General features: G+C 35.9%; 1 protein-coding gene across 6 annotated transcripts in view; it reads right to left on the reverse strand.

Moving 5' to 3' along the window:
- Positions 1–271: 271 nt before the first annotated feature.
- LOC101602880 (interleukin 1 receptor accessory protein) overlaps positions 272–23,075 on the reverse strand; it is a 135,674-nt gene continuing 112,870 nt past the window's right edge. For 2 of the 6 annotated variants that reach the window (XM_012947903.2, XM_045149941.1), the window contains exons 9-11: positions 12,522–12,671; positions 11,061–11,204; positions 272–1,322 (exon numbers count right to left, since the gene is read on the reverse strand). In XM_012947903.2, coding sequence (XP_012803357.2) covers positions 604–1,322; positions 11,061–11,204; positions 12,522–12,671 — 1,013 coding nt within the window. In that variant the 3' untranslated portion in view covers positions 272–603. Of the gene's footprint in view, positions 1,323–5,702; positions 8,481–11,060; positions 11,205–12,521; positions 12,672–23,075 lie in introns of those variants that run through there. The other 4 variants (XM_045149939.1, XM_045149937.1, XM_004654266.2 and 1 more) reach the window with 3 other exon arrangements.

Below are 23,075 nucleotides of genomic sequence, written 5' to 3' on the forward strand. Positions count from 1 at the left end.
ATTAGAAGTATAAAAGAAAGAAAGAGCAGAATGGGGAGATTGTATTAAAATTTTGCTAGTACAAATAATGTGACATAAAAATATACCTTTATTGATGCTGACAACATTAGGAAGTAACAAAGGACCAGAGGGAAGGGTATTTTCCTGCATGGGTAGATTCCCTTTGGTGGGAGATAATCTGTAGATTTTCTGCTGAGTGCTGTCCTCCTAGGATACTCCCTTGGGAATACACATATTCTGTAAGCACCAAAGCCCAAGTACACCTGACCAACTCAATAATAAGGTCAGCCAGCAAACCCATGGGGAACACTTAAATCCTTAGATCACTTTGAAATCACTGTACAAAATAGAGGATCAGACTTTAGGCAAGGTTTACATACTGACCTTCTAGGGCCCAAGAAGAGTGTGCTCTTCTGAGGCCATTAGAGGCAATAACTGGATTCGGGTGCTTCGGGTCTTTTGTCTCCTAGAAATAAATAGTTTTTAAAAATCAATAAGGGGGACACACATCTGACAGTCTATTAGATGATAAAAATGTCAACTATGCCCCAAAGTTCATGGCATATGGGAGAGCTAGCAGCCACCACCCACAACACAAAATAATCATAGGATATAGAAGTCATTGTTATTGGATAAATCTGTGAAATGGTGAAGAGTTAGAGCTGAGATCTGGGGAGCAGGGGTCTCCAATCTGGTTCCATTTTGTCTCCATTGACTTTCTGACTCTTGGGGAACAGGCTTACAGAGATGTGTTTCCCACTGGGGCTGGGTATGAATCTCTGCCCGGCTCTTGCTCCTAAGGTGACTTTCTCCTTCACAGTAGGTGACGCAGCAGCGACAGGCTGCAGAGGGCTTCCCTCGATGCTTGGACACTGTGCCTGGAGCTGGAGATGCGCCGGGAACCCTTTCTGAGCTCTGTAGTTCTGGAGGCTCTTTCAAACGACTTCTCCTCCTCTGTACGCGATCCAGGCTGATGTCAGACTGAGACGAGCAGCTCTCGTTCCAGCCAGAACTGGCGCTCAGACTTCTCAGGGGAAGTGCCAACCTCAAGGCCTTCCAGAACTTGGAGCCAGAATGTTTGGACTTTTCTCCCTTCCAGCTCACAAAAGACACAGATTCCTTCAGCTGCAGGATGCTGGGGTGTGGGTGCTCAAGCGGACGGTACTCAACCACGATGAGCTTGGTGGCAATGGAGTTCTGGCACATGACCCCCAGCTTGAACTCCAGCATGCTGATGCTCTTTTCTGTCACATAGTCTGGGCTCAGGACAACAATCATCCTTCGGCTCCTCTGAATAAAGTCAAAAACTGCTTCCACTGTATCTGTAGGAAAATGGAAAGAAAGTATAGCGTCTAGTAAAATCTTCAACACATCCAAGTTTTTTGTTGCCCATTCTGCAAAGAATTAGAAATGAACAAACATTAGAGAATATAAATTACAATTCTAAATAATCTCTCCCATTAAGAACCTCACCAGATCATTTTACAGATAATCTCAAAGGATTTTCTACCTGCAAGGTCAGGGGAGTGGTTTGTACTTAATTTCGATCCTCTGCACAAACCCCTTTTCATCCAGCTATTTTAATCTTGAATAAAGACTTCCCTTACCAATAAAATGAAAGAGAATTCAAACAAAAAAAGAAGAAAAAGGATTCAGAATTAAATACTATTTCTAAGAGCAATTTTCTGTGGCTCTACTTGTTATATGTCTTGTTTTGAAATATTAATCTCTGCAAGTTTCATCTGGTGAACTTAGTTCTATCTGATGTCTTCAAATGTTTGAAATATTTGACAATTATTGTGATGAGGATGTATTTTCTTCTGACCTCTAGATTAAGTAATTTGTGGATACTTTTCTCTTAATCTATGTGACATGACTTCAGACTTTCTTTAACCATTTTTCTGAGCATTCTGTTTGTATATGTGTGTCTCCTAAGAACAGTATTTTGAATAGCAATGCACATAATGCTACTGACATAGTTTGATTAATAAAGTGCAGGAAGGATAGCTACTGCCTGGGATATTTAACATTTCTGGAAAGAGGATAATTCTTCTTGTCAACCAAAATTTCTTTGCTTCCTGCCAACTTCCTTTCCTCTCTCTTCCTCCCTTAGTCTCTCCCTTCTGCCTATCTTCCTCTTTGCCTATCTTCCCTTACCTATCTTATATATGCCCAGGTGTGTGTGTGTGTGTGTGTGTGTGTGTGTGTGTGTGTGTGTTGTAAACAAATGGCCTAAAAATCAACTTACAAGGCCAAATCAATGGCAGTGTGAAGAATCAATAAATTAAATAAATTATTTAAGACTTTTGGTGAAGCATTCAAAGGGACAGCCTCACACCAGGAGGGTATTTGACATGTGTTGAGATTCTGTGATTAAGATATCATGATCATCTAATGTAAGGTCATTTCATTTGTTTAACTACTTTGATGGAAGCCTAACAGCCTGTGGAGACACACTAGATTTTCTGGTGAATTTGATGATAGGAATGGAAGAACTGTGATACTTCCAGATTAGTTTTATTCCCTCCCCAAATAAGTAGGCTTGATATGAATTTGAATGAAAATTGGAGGTGATATCTATATACATATTGAAATATAAATTTTTTACCTCTTCAAATCCTGTGTGTGTGCAGGCATGCATGTGCATGTGCGTGTCTTAGTAATTTCTTGGTCCTATCTTTTACTAATAATCTTATTAAGTATCCATGACTAAACTAGTAAATGTAATTGTGAGGAGATTCCTGCTTTTCTTGGAGCACAAGAAATAGAAAATAGCTTTATGACAACATGGCTGGTTTTAAACACAATTAATACAATCAAATGTGTGTGGGTAATTGATGCCATATCTCATAATGGCTATTTAAAAAAAAATCTTTTTTTCTGAAGGGTAAAAATAAAATGTATGTCAAAAATTATCTTTTGAGGTCTGGATTTGATGATTATGAACTTGACAGGAATGGAAGAGCTGTGATACTTCCAGTAGTTTTATTCCCTCCCCAAATAAACAGGCATATGTATATCTTTTGAGCTCCTGGATTAAAAAAAAATGTACATCTTCTAGAAAGTGCTAGAGGTATATGTTCATGGAGGCCAATGTTAGATGCAAATCTGAGTGGTAGAATCAGGCACTGAAAATAAACAAAGTTGTTTCTTGATGAGGCTTACCCTAACCAAGGGCTTTTCAGTTGATATTTTGAAAGGAAAAGACTTCCTTTTGTGACACTATTAATACCTACTAGACTTTTTAACTTTATATTTGAAGAAGACAGTTATTTTAATGCTAAAGATTGCATGGAGAGGGAGTAAGAAGTAGCTTGTTTACTTTGGCTCAGAATTGTGAAGCTTGGTGTGTTTTGACATAGTTCAGGTTCAGAATCCTACCACACTCAAGGATACATCTGCCTTTCCAATCTTCATATACCTAGAATTCACATGGGAGAAAATTAGGCATATATTTGCCTCTTCAGCAAGGATATTGGTGGAATCTTCTCTCTCTCTCTCTCTCTCTCTCTCTCTCTCTCTCTCTCTCTCTCTCTCTCTCTCTCTCCTTTACCTTTTATCTTTTATCTCTTTTATTTCTTTCTCATAGAACACAATCCATAGTAGAAAAGGAACACCTGATCTGGAAAATGTATTACATTGACATCTTGGTTTCTTCTTTATCGGTTTTTACAGTTAAGATCTTTGAATCTGGGCTGGAGAGGTGGCTTAGCGGTTAAACGGAAGCCTAAGGACCCCGGTTCGAGGCTTGATTCCCCAGGACCCATTTTAGCCACATGCACAAGGGGGCACACACATCAAGAGTTCGTTTGCAGTGGCTGGAGGCCCTGGTGCACCCATTCTCAGTCTCTCTCTTTCTCTCTCTCTCTCTCTCTCTCTCCCCCTCTTTGTCACTCTCAAATAAATAAATAAAAATAAACAAAAAAATTTAAAAAAATCTTTGAATCTGAGTTCATCTTTCTACAAAATTCACATGATAAGAGCAAATGTTCAGGGCTATAAAAAATTAGACATACCTGTATGCACATGTAAGGCAAGCAATAAATATTTGATCAAATTATTGTTATGTGGCTAGTGGACACAATGTTGAAATAATACATGCGCTGACATATTTTCTGAATTTGAATCAATACTGTTAGTAATGTTTGAACATAATCTTAATAAAATTATGATAAACTTAATAAGCCTTAACTTTTTAGTATACTTAGCTTAGAAGTGAAGCAGATGCTCTAAAAGCAGTACTGAAACAATCTACTAAAGTTAATTTTATCACCTGGTTAGAACTAGTTGCTGAATGTCTTTCATACCATGAAGCAGATTATGCTTGTGTAAAAGACTGAATGAATGGTGTCCAGAATGACTGAAAAAGAAAATCGTCACAGTTTCAATAAGAATGGTAATAGCTAGATAAATTATGCTGATAAAATGCTGACCATGGATCTTTTAAAGAGTCACTACTATATAGTAGGTAGTTACTTAATACTTTTGGGATTGAAAGTAACTAAAGACCCTTCACCACTTACTCACCAATATAAAATCCAATATGAATTTATTACACCTCTGTTTACATATCTCTTGTGATGGAGGAACCCCATGTACCCATATATAGTGAATTCCATTGTTGCTTGTCTCTGTCATATAGCACTGAAAGCCAATTCAAAGCGTGTTATAAAGACTCAATTTTTTTTTTCTTTTTTTCAAGGTAGGGTCTCACTCTAGCTCAGGCTGGCCTGGAATTCACTATGTAGCCTCAGGGTGGCCTCGAACTCATGGTGATCCTCCTACCTCTGCCTCCCCAGTGCTGGTATTAAAGGCATGTGCCACCACAACTGGCTAGGGCTCAATAAATATTTTTGAATAAATGTCTAGGGATGTTTTCAAATGAGAAGGCATCACTCACTAAATATTTAATATTATTAATTTAAAATAAAATATAGTTTGAAATATTTCCAACTTCTATGAAATTCATGATTGAACTGCATATTTTGATATGAATTATAATCTATTAATACAAGGTACTAAATTCTTGATCTCATTCAAAAGCAATTGCCTTAAGTTGCATGAAAGCCTAAAGGGCAAAAGATTAGTGTAATTACCATAATTACAAACTGGATAAAAAGAATTAAGGTTGTGTACTTTTTTGTAAAGGAGTCATTGTCTTGAGATATTCATTCTCATTCTCTCTTTCTTTGTCTTTCTATCTCACCCTAAATGTCCTAGTACAAATGTATATGCACACACACACACACACACACACCCTAGTACACTGGACAATCCATTGTTCTTTTATACAATTTTAAATTCACATGTAAAGCAAATAAAACACACGCATTATTCATATTTCTTATGCTCATACATGAAAATAAGTACATAAAACACATGCACAAAATAAAACTCAAAGGTGAAAATAAATGGTTTATTGTAAAAATATGTAAATATACAAATCAAACAAAAATGGAATATACAAAAGTTTACAAATAAAATTTAAAAAGATAAATGTAAAATACTAAAACCTATGGGTAAAATGGACAATTAACAAATGGAGTGATATTTTTGTTTCCCAATACAAGACAGTGCCTTTTTTATTAGAATCCTAGAAAATCTTCTAAGTTACAATACAAAATAGAATTAAATAAATTGCATGTGACACTCTAAATAGCATGGCTCTTTGTTAACCTGGGTACAGAAGTTCCTTTTATCCAAGATATAAAATTATCAAGTTTGTTTTTTTTTTAGAGACATTACTTTCATTTCTGTCTAAATATCAAATGTGTTTCCCCATTTTGCTCACATGCTCTTTGTTGTGTATCTTCTGTAAAATGAAAAAAATCATGAAATTAAGTTCTCTTAGGATGAGATATATTACTTAGATTTGATATGCTTTACATTATAACATTTGGAAAAGTTCAGTATAAAAAAGGACTATAAATAGGAAAAGCTCAAAGGGACACCCAACAGCATTTGGGATGAGCATAAAATCAAAAAGTGCAAAGAGAACAGCTTGCTGGTGAGAAATCTGTTCCAGGCTCACTTAGAACTCCTGCCAGAACTGACATCCAAGGCTTATGTGGAGTCAACTCTCCCCTATCTTGTGAATAACAGGTTAATGCTGATGATAGTGATTTGAAATAACAATAATATCAATAAAATTAGAAATATCTGATCCAAAGTTGATTTCATAATACAGTTTTATAGTCAAGAATTCAGAGGGGACCACGTTTTCAATTTAAAATAATAACTCATATAGAGAAATTATTTATTATGGACTTTAATTCTGATTAAGGACACTTAGATGTAGGAGATAATTTTACAATTGTCCTATAATAAAGGCTTCTTCCAATTGTGAATTACATTTTACAGGATACTTAGTCTCACTTATACTTGTTTCCTTTATTACTCAGGAATCCACATAGCTGAGCACCAGGATTAGCATAGTTTAGTTTCTAATTGTGTCTGTAAGAAATCCAATTAATATCAGATTCCTGGCTATTTAGCAGTGACCATGGAAACTCTATGCACAAGAGATTCCACTGCAACCCAAGTGAACTATAGGAGTGGGGGTTTATCACAATTTGTGGAAGGCAACAGCAGTGGGAACTACAACTTGTAGAGTTGCAAATTCACAAATAACATGAATGAAGTAGGAACAGCACCAACATAAAAGCATTATAGTATTAACATAATCTTAAAAACTGCACAAGAGTTTCACTGGTCAGTAAAATTGAACCAAAGATTATTTAAATATGTATGTGTGTGCATGTGTGTGTAATTGTGTTGTTACATAGTGTATAATCCCAAGTATAGACATATAAATAATTCATGCACATGTTAATATTACTGTACATGCATGTATTTAATATGAGTATACTTGTAAAGGGGTGTAGAGAGCAGATGTCACACACAAAGACACAGACATATATATGTTGCAGATATTAATCACTCTGTAAATGTTGTACCTAGTTTTCACACTTCCAAATCTGAGAAACAGTAAAATAAAATTTTGCGTCAAACTAACAAAACTCAGCTTCATTGACAGTAATTTTTCAGATGGGATTCATCTAGAACCAGGTTCTACATATACTTGTGAATAAATTACAGGAAGTATTGATTCTTTTAGAATATTAATGCTAAAAGCAACTCTTACTACATCTAACCTCTCACTTTATCATGAAGAGGTGTGAACAAGTGAGAAGAAATCTCTTTCCAGTTTTCACATTATTAAGGATGAGATTAAGAGACAAATTGTCAAACAACCTCTTCTGTACTCTTTTCACATATCAAAAGTACTCTAAAAGCATTTTGTTGTTTTCTCACTCACCATATTAGCACCAATAGAAGATTCTTTTCAGACTGAACCTGGTATGAAGCCACCTACCAACCCTGTTTTGTTGGCTTTATAACTACAAGTTCTGGATGATTAGTATAAGTAGAAACAGAAATGGAGTGAAATATATGGATCTATCTGTAGAAAATAAGGAAGTTAATATAACAAAAGCTGGAATTCTTTTCAAGTTTACAAATATGATATCAGTTACCTGAGATGAGGGCAAGGGTAGTGAAGGAGCAAGGGCAACATGCCCTCTCAGCCAGTCATGAGGAACAGCTTTAGTGTGACTTTGTCTTGCTAAGGTGATATGTTCAAGAGAAATAAGCAACAAAGCAAATTATACTCAGCTGAAGTGAATTTAGGCTACTATTATCTTTCAGTGGATGACTAAAACTAAAACAATGGGAAAACTCTACTGAGAAATGCATAACAATGCTGTCCACAGATAAGACATCTTAAATGGATGTTGAAGTCCATGGCAAAACTGCTCTTAAAAAGTTGAGATAGAGGAATCAGGATGGAGGATGCATCAAATGTGTCTTTACAGGGATCATAATGACATTGGAAACTGGTGACAATGTGTGGACAATCTCACTATAAACCTCAATACTGCCTGAGAAACAGAGCTGCCAGTGGTGCAGACACCTGAATTTCCCCCCACAAAAATGCTTAGACAAGGCTTTTAAAAAATTTTTTTTCTGTCTAGGAAGCCACATGCTAGGGTAAGGAAGGGGGACTCTTCCTTCCATGAGCAACCCTTATTTTTATTCTTTTCACTTTCCCTTTCATACATTTTTCAAGGACGAATAGGAGAGACCCTGCTTATCACTGCTAGATCGTCTAGGACTTTTCTTCACTGGCATGGCCACCTGCAGCTGCTTCCAGAACCTGCTCTGTGGGTACTTGGATTTTTCCCCTTTCCATTTAATGACCGTGAGCACCGTCTTAGCCCTCTTCAGCTCTTTCACCTTCATGTCCTTCACAGCTTTGTACTGCACTAAAATAACGTTGATGTTGCCCCGAGAGGCCATATTTTCTAGGCCAGCCTTGAGCTCCAAGAGGGCTTGTGTTCCCTGGAGCACGTAGTTAGGGCTTAGGACAACCAGGAGTCGTCTGCTTTTCTGAATGAAGCTCAAGGTTTCATCTGTGACAACTGGGAAAGAAAACACCATGGGGATTAGTGTTTATTAAGAACTATCCAAAAGCAAGAGGCTTGAGGAGCAAATACAGGGAACTGTATTGGCAGCCTGAGAAATGAGGCTATAACACTTTTTTTTACCAGCAACATGAAACACTATCTTTTAAGTAACCATGCTGTCCACTGAAGGACACTCTCCTCAGGGAAATTTTATATATATATATATATATATACACACACACACACACACACACACACACACACACACGTCATTCTGAAAACAATTCAAGACATGGATTGTTTGAAGTATGAAGCCAAAATATAGTGAATTACTGTGACCTCAGTGTTCAAATTACTTGGGCCTCAAAGAGTAGATATATTGTTCTGAAATCTATTTCTTTAAATTGTCATAGAGGGTATCATCACAAGCTCATGAGTCCTTCCCTCACCCCAAATATACCTGTGCATAAACTTTCTAGTATGAAAAGCATTAAATGTATTACAGAATCAGAACCATACAATTTCACTTTCAACTAATAAATATAAAGAGTAGGCTGCTTCACTTTTTGAAAGACCCTCACTGTTTTGGCATAACTCCCTCACTCCAAATGAAATCACTATATCATTCTATAAGTAAATTTAAGACATTTATCCAATCAAATTATTTATGATTAGCAATGCATTCCCTTCTCAGCTACCAACATCTTACTCTCCCATCATCACTCCAGTACCCTGTATCTCAGAAGCTGCTAGCTTATGTATCTGCCTTTACTAGCCAACAAATGCTTTTTCCAAATTAATACAAAAGTAGAAAAAAATAGGGAAAATAGATATGCAGTATAATTTTATTATTTTGTAAAGAGATCTGGTTAATACCTGCTACTAAATTCTATCACAGATGTCAAGAAGGAATCTAATCCTTCACTTCCAGTGGACAGTTTCCAGCTCCAGGTAATATTCTGGTATTGTGGAAACTATATCATGACCTCCAATACTGCTCTAATAGTCATTTGGATTCTTAATCTTCACTGGTACAAAATCTAGCATTTGCAGCCTGGAGGAGAAACCAGAAATGAGTATCTGTCTGTGTCAAGCACTTCCACTGGAGGCTGACCATTATACGCATGGAAAGAGGCTCAAAATCAAAGTAGACTAAGAAAGAGAAGAAGGAGGAATCCAAAAGGATACAAGGCCTGCCATCAAATGCAAAAGGCAAGGTTAATTATGCAGAGGTGGAGTTCTTCAAAGCACTATCAACCTCTATTGAAAGTCTTAACCAGATACATCTTTCTCTTACTTTTCACACAGTAGGTAAAAATGTTCTTATCATCTTTCTGAATAAATAGAAGTTCAAAGAGTGATTTGCACAGCTAAGCATTTAAATGAGTGGAAAATTTTATTTAACCATTTAAGTCATTATTTCTTGGCAAAATACTACTGTAGATGTCATCTGTAACACACAAGAATGAGCACTGGGTAACCAATGGCAAAATAGCATAATGGATCTGCTAATGGGTCAACATGAGAACATCATGTCTCTTCTATGTCTCAATTAGTCACATAACATTAATGAAAACAGAACTTTCAAGGAAGAGAAATATTTTGTCATGCTCAAGGTAAGAGACAGTATATTAATTTCAATGGGAGGGAGTTCAACATCATGTTTATCAATGTTATTTATGTGCCTGTTGCTAGAAAATCTCAGATGAAGCATTATTTTATGAGGGATTATTTGGATTTGAAGAGACATGCTTTTATTTTAAAATATTCAGCAGTAGAAGATTTTCTTTTTTTTCTTTTTTTGTTTTGTTTTTTTGAGGTAGGGCCTCACCTTAGCCCAGGCTGACCTGGAATTCATTATGGAGTCACAGGGTATCCTCAAACTCACGGCAATCCTCCTACCTCTACCACCTGAGTGCTGGGATTAAAGGCGTGTGCCACCACATGTACCAGCATATATTGACCTTTAAATTTTTTAAACTAAATCCCAAAAGAATAAATTGGTAAAAGACAGGAGAAAAGGCAACCAAAAGTGAAAGTTGAGTACCAGTAGTGCGTTGGTAAATAAAAGTGAAGAAAGAAAATGAGCCAATGGCTAAAGAAGTTATTCTATTAGCAGCAAAAAATATAAAGGGAAATTCTATGATCTTGTTTCTCCAACCAAGTTTTAGTTAAACTAAATGAACCTTACCCTTTGCAAAAAAAAAATATATTTTATATTCAAGGCTTGTTTAAAAGAGCAGGAGAAACTAATGCAGATTATTTTACAGCTTCTCAAAATATAATGTGAATAAGCCAGACATTTAAAGCTGTGTGATTTTAATAGAGCTCTAATTCACTGTATGTCCATGCTTTTCTGAAATGGAACTTCTTTAAGCTTAATAGAAAAGATATCTTCCCACTATAACATGAGTTGAAAACTATATATACTACAAGGCAGCTTTACATCTACAGAATTCTCTATTACTTCAAAGGATTTGGATGTTAAATATCTACATATGATGATGTACATATTTAATCTTATGTATGCTTTGAAGCTAACTAACCCCTTTGCCTTTCTGAATAGTATCATTGGTACTCTTCTGAAATACCTACTTCCCCCAGGCAGACTGTCCCGGTCAAAGATGCACAGCTTGTATCCGAATTCATTCTCCAAAACCCCACGTAGAGTCAGTAACACAAATTCCTCTTCTTCAGCATTTCGTGCATAGGAAACGTAAATGTCATATTCCTTTCCATCTAGCAAAAGGAACACAAATCCCACACAAATAGGAAATATGTCAACACTTATTTTTCTTAAATATGACTTCTGTGTATTAGACATTTTCATTTTTTATATGCATGAGTGATATCAGTTTCGACCATGATTTTCCACTTGTGACAATATGCAGGCAAAATGGTCACAGAAATTCAAATTTTATCTGCTATATCTTCTACCTTCATCTCATGGAGTTAAGTCTGTTGGGGAGAAAGTGTGAATGTGGCAATACTCGTGTGAACTGACAGAAGAAATCTCTGGCTCATAGGGGCTGGCAGCTAATGCCATGCAGTTTCTATTCCATGTTTTAGAAAACCACTCATTAATGTAATAGAATTCTAAAATGAGCAAGACTGGTTGAAATTGTCTAAATTACACCTTAAAAGAGCTAGAATTAAATTATATTTGCATTCAAATCAATCTTTCCTAAATTTGCCTAACCCATGATTCATTAAAAATACAGATAGTGCGCCTCTTCAAAAAGGTTACTAATTAGAATCTGTATGGGGTACACCTCAAAATCTGTATGTTTAAATGTCTCATTCATATTGTCAGAAAATTTTTACCAGGACTAAGTCACACTGAAAATATTTTACTTAAAGAGCTGATATAGAAGATAATCTTAAATGTTAACGAGAACATGAGTCTTTTGGAATGCTGTTAAAAGGCACCTTCTGGTTTAGAAGGGGTTATACTTAGCATTCTCCATCTAAATAAGCTTGGTATGATTCCAAAGCTGCTGGCTCACAGATCCTCCCTTGAGCACAGGATGTGGACCTACAGCTAGGCATAGTGGGACATGTTTGTAATCCCAGCATTCATCACTTGGAGGCCATCCTGGGACAGACAATGGGATACAGAACATAGGCAAAACAAAGCAAAACAGAAGAATGTGGAACTGCTTTGTCCAGTGCAGATGCCAAGAATCACATGTATCCACTGACAATTTGAAATGCTGCTGGTATGCACTGAAATGTGCTCTGAAAGCCAAACCCAATTCTGAATAATTAGCATTTTATTGCTAAAAGATTGCAAAACTACATGTTGAAATGTTACCACTTAGCAACATTTAAATTTCCCATGTGTCATACATATTTTCTAGATGGACAGCACTAACCAAGATTAAATGTACTGAGTTGACAAAGGTGACGAGTATACAATGAGAAGACTTTTCACAGTAAGAGCTGCATTAAAGGGTCACCTGATTCAATCCTCTAGTTAATCCAGGTTTTATCGAGTTAATATGCTTTCTAAATATGACAGTAGAACAGATTTTAGATCAAGCTTCTGTCACTTACCAAGAATCGTTTCATCTGTTCCGAAATGAGCCCGATAAAAGAGGACCATCTCCAGCCAGTAAACATGATAAACAACGATGAGAATCACCACTAGAAAGACGGTGACTCCAAAACCGCATGCCAGTTCCACTGTATATCTGGGAGGTATGACTGGGGTGGATGATGAAAACAAAAATAATAATTTCTACTTAGTGAGAATAGTGATCCATCATCTTGCTAACAGCTGTGTAAGCTGAGTAAATGAATAAGGTACCTGACGTATGCATGAACAAGCAGAGAAAACACAGCAGTATCTAGGAATTATTTTTCATAGTAGATTCAATCTTATTTATTTTTCGTTTATGACATATAACAAGTGTCTTAAATTAATCAATGATGTGAGTTGACTCTAATTATACAAAAATTAAAATAATATTTTAATATTGGGAAGGCTTCAGAAGATTCTCAACCCAGGGCTTTGTACACACTTGGAAAGTGTTCTCTCAGGGAACGATATTCCCACTTCAAAAAATAACCTTTAAAAAATGTATTTTTTAAAGATTATTTTAATAAGATTATATAGTCAAATATATTTTACTATATATATGTATATATATGATTTCATATATATTTATTTTTTGATTATATATATGTATATATGTGTATATATATATACATATATATGTTATGTGTATGTATGTATTTTATATACGTGTGTGTGTGTGTGTGTGTGTGTGTATTTGAGAGGGGGGTTGTTATGCTGTGCAATTCAAACTCATGATTCTACTGAATCAGTTTCCTGAGTGCTGGGGTTATAGGCACAGATAAGCATTCCAGAGTCAAAAATAGCCTTTAAAGTAGAATTACATGCTGTAATTAACAATCTCTTGGAATAGATTCCCAAGAATACTACATGAAAAAGCATGTTTCCATTACTTTTTATTCTAATAGCTTTAATCAATTCCATTAATTATTGTCCAATATCAATATAGGAGAAGTCTAATTCCCTTCCTTCATTTTCAAATAGACTTCAGAACAACTTTTCATTGGGTTTGAACAGGGGATGGCCATCAGCTGCTGACTGTGATTGGTTTTGGAAACAGCATATATTTTCACAGTTCTAAGATACACACTGAAGACAATGACTTGAACTATCTAAGATAAGACAGATTTATACATTAGCTACTTATTTTTATATTGTAAACAGTATAGCAAGTTTTCTGGAACTATCAGAAATGGAGTGAAATAATTATGAATTTACTAATACCTAGATATTAACTCAGTAACCTGATAAACAAAGCCTATGATCCTAACCAGATTATCAATGAACTTCCCAACTAATTCACACTGTTCTTGCCTCAAGGACATCACAAATACCTAAAATCATGCCTGTGCTCATACTATTGATTCTGATAGGAGGAAATATTTCTCTTTCAGTTTTCAACTTTATTTTCAAGTATCATTATTTCATATAAGCTTTCATATAATGAAGATAGATTCTTTTGTAACCTGAGTTATACTAACAGAAATCTCCCTTCTTTATTTATAATTTCTATTACATCAGTTTATGTTGTACTAAAATTTGCCACTATACCTGCCTATCCATTCTTTCTTTACTGTCTAGTAAACTATGATTCTGTATTTTCCAGTAGAACCCCCCCTCAATCTCTCTCTCTCTCTCTCTCTCTCTCTCTCTCTCTCTCTCTCTCTCTCTCTCTCTCTCTCTCTCCTTATTTTTCCAATCCCACCACTGGGAACCTAGAATATTAATGAACAATGAACATGTGTAGACTTCCTTTACTTTTGCATGGTATTTAAGAATGGCTCAATACCATATAGCAGAAGGTTTACTTGAGTGTATACTACCTTATGATAATGCAGCTTAAGAGTTTGTGAAAAGAACAGAAAGTGTGCTAAGAATGAAGAGGTGTTATGTGTTAGTTGACTTGGTAATTACTTTTTAAATTAAATTTGTTTATTTGAGAAAGGGAGAAAGGGGCAGATAGAGAGAAAGAGAGAGAACAGGCTTGCCAGGGCCTATAGCCACTCCACTTGAGCATACTCCAGGTGCATGTGCCACTTTGTGCAGCTGGCATTACGTGGGTGCTGAGGAATTGAACTAGGGTCCTTAGGCTTTTCAGGCAAGCACTGTAACTTCTGAGCCATTTCTCCTGCCCAGTAATTAGTTTTTTTTTTTTCATTTTCATTTATTTATTTATTTGAGAGCGACAGACACAGAGAGAAAGACAGGTAGAGGGAGAGAGAGAGAATGGGCGCGCCAGGGCTTCCAGTCTCTGCAAACGAACTCCAGACGCGTGCACCCCCTTGTGCATCTGGCTAACGTGGGACCTGGGGAACTGAGCCTCGAACCGGGGTCCTTAGGCTTCACAGGCAAGCGCTTAACCGCTAAGCCATCTCTCCAGCCCCAGTAATTAGTTTTTTGACATCAACTATTAGTCAGAAATTTTGGAAGATATAAATCCTCTGCACTTCTGGGGTCAATAGGGAAGTTAAAATGTAAGGAAATAAGCAAATCAATTAATTTTTTTTTTTTTTTTGGTTTTTCGAGGTATGGTCTCACTCTGGTTCAGGCTGACCCAGAATTCACTATGGAGTCTCAGGGTGGCCTCGAACTCATGGCAATCCTCGTACCTCTGCCTCCTGAGTGCTGGGATTAAAGGCGTGCGCCACCTCGCCCAGCTCAAATCAGTTAATTTTAAAAATATTTATGGACACTTTTAAAATGAGTTATAAGATAGGGTTGTCTAATATGATAGGTTGTCTGGGGTAGGGGAGTTATATTAGGCAGAGGAAAGAGGGAAAGATTCTGTGAGCATCTGAGGCAGTTTGTGGAAGAATCTCATTCAGGACTAGAATTACCATGAGCAGTCTTGTGGTAGACAGCTTTAGGTTCACTGAGATGAACTTCCAGAGCAGGCACAGTTATGGAGGAAGGGATTTATTGAAGCTTACAGAAGTAAGGGGAAGTTCCATAATGGTAGAAGTTGGACCCCTCTTAAAGGACCAGGCAAAGAGAGAAAAAGCTTAAAGCCAAAAGCCACACAGCACACACATTCAGGAACTCCAGATAGCCACACTTTGAATATCTTTAAATTGAAATCTAAACCTACCACCACACCTTAAGATCTGCCCAGTGACACTGCCTCCAGCCAGGTGGCTACAGATCCAAACTATAAGCTAATAAAACACTGAATATTGTGGGGGCCATATATTCAGACAACCATAAGTCTCTTATTTCAAAGGGCAGTGAGCTGTTTATAATATCATCATAAATTCAATTATTGATCATGTATTAGTGGGGAAACACAATTTTAAAACAATTTTCTGTCATAGGGGGAAAAAAGGGAAGCTGTGTAGAACCAAGCCTAAATTTCTTTATTAAGAGGAAAATCGTGGACTTTCAAGTTCACTAACCCAAATCCAGATGTTATTCCTGTCATAGGTAAAATTTTAACTGTGTCATGGGCAAATACTAACATGTATAATCTTAGAGGAGTCCTAGCATGAAGGTCCTTCAGCAAATAATCATCACAAAACAGTGGTTATGACAGTGTAGGTATTGAGAATTTACTAAACTCAATTCATGTAGTTGTCATAAGAGTGATTGTGTCCTTGGGATTGCTGAGTACACATTATGTTAACAGTACACTGGGATAAATCTATCTGTTACATGCATTATTTTGGCTCTCTCTGTATGGACATTTTGTAATGGTTTGGACAGGATGGTTATTGATTGTCCTTACCACAAATGGATTATTCTAAATGTCAATAAACCAAGTAATCAATAGTCCTCATAAATTTCTCTCAGCCACATTCATGTTACTACTGTCTATGTTATTTATAATGGGCTTTTCAACTTTGTATCATATAGTCACATACAATCATGTATATACCTTGTATTTTCTAGAGCCATCTTGTTTTCAAGGAGTCCCAAATGCTATTTAAGTAACTGAAGCCTAAATAAGAACTCAGCCAGGCTGATTTTCTAAATGGTCAGGGCCAAATATTCTCATGTCACACAGTGCTACCACATAGAGAAAGGGTCACCCTCAGTCAAATTCCTGGCATTTCAGTGGAATGTTTTTATACTGATGCAATTTTAGACAAAAAAAAAAAAAAAAAAGGTTTCTAGTCAGAAAAGGGTGATGCAATGTGATCACGATGGCCTCCTGAACTCCTTTTCTCACTGATTTCACTAATAGACTAACTTAGGCAGTAGCCAAATATAGTCAGCTGCTTATTGTGATTCCCTGAATCAGAATTTCCTTTTGCAGTTCTATAGTAAAAATTGTCTCTAAACCCCAAAAGTCCAGCTGACCATCCTTAGCTAAAAGAATTCAATAAGAATTCAGCTCTTATCCTGCCCCATGTTTTGGGTTCCAAAATCATGCTATGTGCAAAGTCAGGTTGTTCACCTTGACTCTTGTAGTCAGGGCTTGTTACCAACTGAGATCTTCCACCAAATGCCAGCCACTTAGACTTTATGCTGTTCCCAGCAACAGAGCTTGTAGCTACTCTGTGCGATATTATGGGTAATTTTGGAAGTGTGATAATGATAATTTCTTAACTTGTTAACAAAGAGAACATTTTATTCAAATGTTGTTAAGTCATAGTCAAGCCTAAGACTGATTTAATCTACAGATCTGATAGGTTCTATGTTAAATAGATGAAAAAAAAAACTACTGCATTTTTTTTATTTTTTAATTTTATTTATTGGGGGGGATGGGCATGTCAGGGCCTCTTGTTGCTGCAAATGAACTCTGCACACATGTGCCATATTGGGTATGTGGCTTTATGGGGGTAATGAGAAAGGGAACCAGGGCCAACAGGCTTTGCAAGCAAGTATCTTTAACCACTGAGACATCTCCCCAGCCCAACTTCTGCATTGTGGACTTCACCTTCTGTCCTTAAAGAAATACTGAACTAGGGTCCCTCTATAATACACAAAATAGCAGTTTTTCACAGTTGAATGATTGGTAACATAAAAGTGTAATCTGTGAGGCAAAGAGATTCAGAAAAGATTAATTCCATTATAGTATGTTCTCATTTTTTTTTTAATCTTTTGCCTAAAGATATTTTTCAGATTGTAGTATAGAAAGGGGGAGGTCAAAAAAGATACGTTGCATTGAGCTAGCGGTAGAGAAATTAAGAATTCATAGTTACTGTGATGGATTGATTTAAAGGACTAAGGGCCAGACAGAAGGGAGCTGTGTAGCAAATGAACTCTAGAAATATGCATAGGATTTGCTTGCACACTCGTGCATTTTTAGGTTATACTTTATAGAGTCCACAAAGAGTAGCTAGAAACCAAACAACTGTGAGCCCATGTAGGGCTGGACTCAGCCTCAGAGTCAAGAAACTATGACCATCCCAAGATGCCAGAGGCTGTGTCTTTGGAAGCTTATCTAACCCAACTCTTTAAAAAAGGGTATTTCTGAATTATACACTTGACCAAGATGAATCCAGAAGAAAAAGAAGGAAGAAAGGAGGGAGGGAGAGAGGGAAAAAGGGAAGACAGAAGAAAGGAAGGAAGGAAAGATTAGTATATAAATAAGTTACCTGTTAGAAGAAAACTTAACTTTTGCAAAATCCAAACATTCAATAATATAGTATCTCTAATGTCCATCATAAGATAAAACACTAGGTAGAAGGAACACTTAAAAGAAAAATCAGAACTGGGGCTGCAGAGATTGCTTAGTGGTTAAGCACTTGCTGTGAAGCCTAAGGACCCCGGTATGAGGCTCGATTCCCCAGGACCCATGTTATCCAGATGCACAAGGAGGCACACGCTTCTGGAGTTGGTTTTCAGTGGCTGGAAGCCCTGATGCGCCCCTTCTCTCTCTCTCTCCATCTGCCTCTTTCTTTCTCTCTGTCATTCTCAAATACATAAATAATAATGAACCAAAAAATATAAAATAAAAAAAATCAGGACTGGAGAAATGGCTTAGTAGTTAAGCCAAAGAACCCAGGTTCAATTCCCTAGGACACATATAAGCCAGATACACAAGATAGCACATGTATCCGGAGTTTGTTTGCAGTGGCCTGGTATGCCCATTCTCTCTCTCTTTCTCCTTCCCTCCCTCTTTCTCTCTCAAATAAATAAATAAGAGTTAATTTTAAAAAGATATACTTTAAAAAAAGGAAAATTGTAACTGGCATAGACAGATGATGTAATTAGCCATTTTAAATGCACATTAAAAGGTATGTGTTGAGTCAAAGAAAAGAACATTATAAAAACCAAAGAAGAAATATTTAAAAAGACATTTCATGGGCTGGAGAGATGGCTTAGTGGTTAAGCGCTTGCCTGTGAAGCCTAAGGACCCCGGTTGGAGGCTTGGTTCCCCAGGTCCCATGTTAGCCAGATGCACAAGGGGGCGCACGCGTCTGGAGTTCGTTTGCAGAGGCTGGAAGCCCTGGCGCGCCCATTCTCTCTCTCTCTCCCTCTATCTGTCTTTCTCTCTGTGTCTGTCGCTCTCAAATAAATAAATAAATTAATTAATTAGTTAATTAATTAAAAAAAAGACATTTCAATAGAAAAGTAAAAATTCAAAAACTGAAATCTGCATTCCTGAAAGTTTTGAAAATCATACATCCAAAAAGAAATCACAATATCACATGAAAGTTAGTTATAAATGATGCAATGACATATATACAAATACTATGCTAACTTAGATGAATTAGTAAAACAATTGTTAAAATCAAAATTCTAAAATTATCACAAGATAAAATAGAAAAGCTGAAAAGTTTCTAAAGAAACTGAATTTATAACTAAAAATCTTTTACATAAAATGCAATACCAGGCACAGACAGTTAAGTAGGCAGTTTTTTAAAAGAACAACTTAAGCCAAAAATAAATACTAATTTTACATAGAACCTTTGAGATAAAAGAAAAATTGTCTAAATCATATCATAATTCTAGTATCACTTTTTTGGTTTTTTTTTTCTCTTTGTTCAAAAGCATCACAAGAAAAGAAAATTATAAACCAATATTCCTCATGAACAAAGATATAAACAAAGTCCTTGACATGAGTAAAAGTCATTAACAGAATATTAGTAATTAAAATCCAGCAATCGATAAAAAGTCCATAAGTCTTAATAATGTGAGTCTTTATTGCAAGAATGTAAAAGGGAAGAACAATTCAAAATCAATTACTAAGTCATCACATTGGCAGGTTAAAGAGAGAAAACATTTGCAGCTCTCCATATGTGGGATTCAGAATTCAACAAATCACTAAAAATTGAAACAAATGTAGGCTTCACTCATGAATGTAAACATGACTTGTAGAACACATCATACTTAATATGTAGCCCCATACTTAATTAAATTTCTGCTAAACAAATCTGGGCATGCTGCCACTCCTATAACTTCATTGTACTAGGTGTACAACACAGAAAAACAGAAGTTGAGATATAATATTTGGAAAGGATGAAGTAAAGACCTCTTTATTTATAAATGACAAGAATGTCATAACAAAGAGGGAGAGAATAATTGGTATCTAGTGAATTTGGGAAGATCAAAAGATCTATACATAGATATCAATGGCATTTCTATGTTTTGTTAATGGATAACTATTAAAGAAAATTGAATAAGGTAGCATAAATTAAAAATATTTAGGAATATGTTTGATAATATGTGCAAGGACTGTACACTAAAATATTTTTTAATTTGCTGAAATTTATAAAAATTTATAGAAAATTTTAAATTTTCTGAAATTTATGAAAATGTAAATATATGAAGAGCAATACCTTCTTCATGTATTTAAAAATCTAACATTAACTCTGAATTTATCCAAATAGATTTATATATTTAATATAATCTCAATCAAATTGCCAACATGCTTTGCTATGTAAATTAATATGCTGACACTAAAACATATCACAGATAATACATAGTTTCTAAAACAGTCAAATTACTTTACTAGAAGAAAGGAGAGGAAGAACATAGTATCAGATTCCATATCATAATTTCAAGCTATGTTAATTTATATTAAGTGCAATTGGACTAAAGTTTGGCCCATATATTTAAAAATCAGAATAGGGAGTTCAGAAGTAGATCTACACTTAAAGGTAACTGTTACCAGATTTTAAGTTAATTCAAGAGAAAAGGAAAAGAGGGGAGTGTATTCAATACAAAGTCTGAAAAACTGTCCACATGGAGAAATTGCAAAGCAAAACACAAACCTCCCATCTTGATCCCTTGGCCTCAAGTCAACAGTTTGAAGTGAATATTAGGCCTAAACATAAAATAAAATCTACTCGGGTGTAGTAGTGCATGCCTTTAATTCCAGTACTCAGGATGCAGTGGTAGGAGGATTGCCTTGAGTTCAAGGCCAGCCTGAGACTACCTAGTGAATTCCAAGTCAGCCTGGGCCAGAGTGAGACCCTACCTCAAAAAACAAAACAAAAAAATTAAAATAAAATCTACAAATCATTGAATACATGATAATACCCACTGAATCATATGTAGCAAAAATAGTAATACAGAATTTAGAAAGTATTAATTAAAGAAGAGAAAACTGATAAAATGAACTTCATTGAAGTATTAAAAATTCTGCATATCAAAAACTGAATCCATGAACTGGTAGAAAAATATTTATAAATTTTGCCTTTGCTAAAGGATGTGGATTCATTGTATGTGTGTGTGTGTGTGTGTGTGTGTGTGTGTGTGTGTGTGTGTGTGTGGTGTTGTAGTACATTATGAACATAGTATATTACAAACAGATAACATGATTGAAAATAGACTAATGATTTCAATGATCACTGTACAGAGATAGTTATTAATTAATGATCAAGAAGCTCATTACAAAGTGTTCAACATCATTAATGTCTGCAAACTGCTGCTGAAGTGTGATACCAGCACTCATTTATTGATATGACTACAAGCTTAACAACTGACAACTCCAAAATTGGCAGGAAAGTGGAGAACATGAAGAAAGTGTGTATTGCTACTGGCTGTGTAAAACAGTAAGCATCTTCTGGAGTCAGTCTTGCAGTTTCTTATAAGAGTAAACATTTTCTTAGTTTCTACCAGTATCATATCATGAAACAAGTGAAGGGTGACACATTTTTATTTGATCCTTTGCTTATATCACTATTTTTTGATTTTACTGAATAGATAAAATGTGCTATTTATCAAATTTATTCCATGGAATTCATATCATGTCTTTGTTTGTTTGTTGGGGACAGGGTCTCACACAGCCCAGGCTTGCCTTGAAGTCCTGATCTTCCTGCCTTTACTTCCCATACAGTGGGGTTGCAGGCTTGGGATACCACACTCAGCTTTCTGTTATTGTTTTGCTGGAGTATATCAGAAAGTTTTGTGAGTGAATTTGGGGAAGGTCTCACAGATATAAAATATGGCTGTGAACTCAGATGTCATGTCGAACCTCAGCATTCACTGACCCAGTGTATCCACTTGTCCCCTCATGTTGGATGCTTCCATGTCACACTCAGTATAGGGCTTGTGTGTCACAGAGGCTACTCATGTGTTGTGGTGGGCAGACTTAGGCTTTTCTTGCACATAAAACATTGCTTAACTTTGTGGTTTGATTTCATCTTTTGACAATAAATGACTAATAAATATCACCTTCCATAATGGCTCTCCAAAATACCTGCCTCAGAAGCATGACCTTCAAAGTTCATTATATTTAAGATACCTGGAGCCAACTACATTTTGTCCAAAATTCTGAAGATCTTCCTATGAAATGTTATAGCCTAAAGATATTACTAAATATGATTAAAGATTCTAAGAGGCCTCAAAATAAAATAACTTGTATTTTTTAACTTAACTATAATGATATTTATTTGAATTTACTTATCTTTGAACCAGTAACAATATGAAAACCTTTCAGGAAGTAATAATAAGAGCTAACTAACATTCATTGAATATGTGATACTATAAATTTATAACACTACTTGGTCTGAGTATTATAAAGCTACCTAATGAGGTATTGGCAGTCTTGTGGCTACTTTTAAGATATTGAAGCTCAAGGAATTCTTCAGTCTTCCAAGGTCAGAGGTAGGGTGCACACACAGCAGAACTTCAGACTATCTGATACGAGATTACAAATTATGCACTCTGGTACCATGACTCTTAGCAGTATTCTTAGAAACACACAGAACCTATACCCACTCTGTGCTCCAGGCTTACAGTGCTTCTCAGGAGCAGAGACATGTGTTATCCTGAACAAATTCACTAAGACTTCTTATGAACCACATACATACCAGCTGGGTACCTTTCTCAAAACTAATACATGTTGGAGTGCATCCTGCTTCTTCATCATCTTAAAAAAGAAAAGGTTTTGGGCCCAGTGAAAAATGCAATAGTTATGGGCTAGCTTTTTTTTTTTGTTTGTTTCATTCTTGATATAAATACTACAACTCTCTCAAACATGGGACTTTAGGATGTTTCAAAATGCCCAGGTTGTATGTGATATGTCACTGTTACTTTTCTCCATGCTCCTGAAAAATGTTCTGGAAGGGATTAATTGTTATAGATTCTGTATTAGTGGAGAAACCAAAGAAAATTTTCAACAATCTGTTTCAGGAGCAACA

This window comes from Jaculus jaculus, chromosome 5 (assembly GCF_020740685.1).
Source record: "Jaculus jaculus isolate mJacJac1 chromosome 5, mJacJac1.mat.Y.cur, whole genome shotgun sequence".
NCBI lineage: Eukaryota > Metazoa > Chordata > Mammalia > Rodentia > Dipodidae > Jaculus > Jaculus jaculus.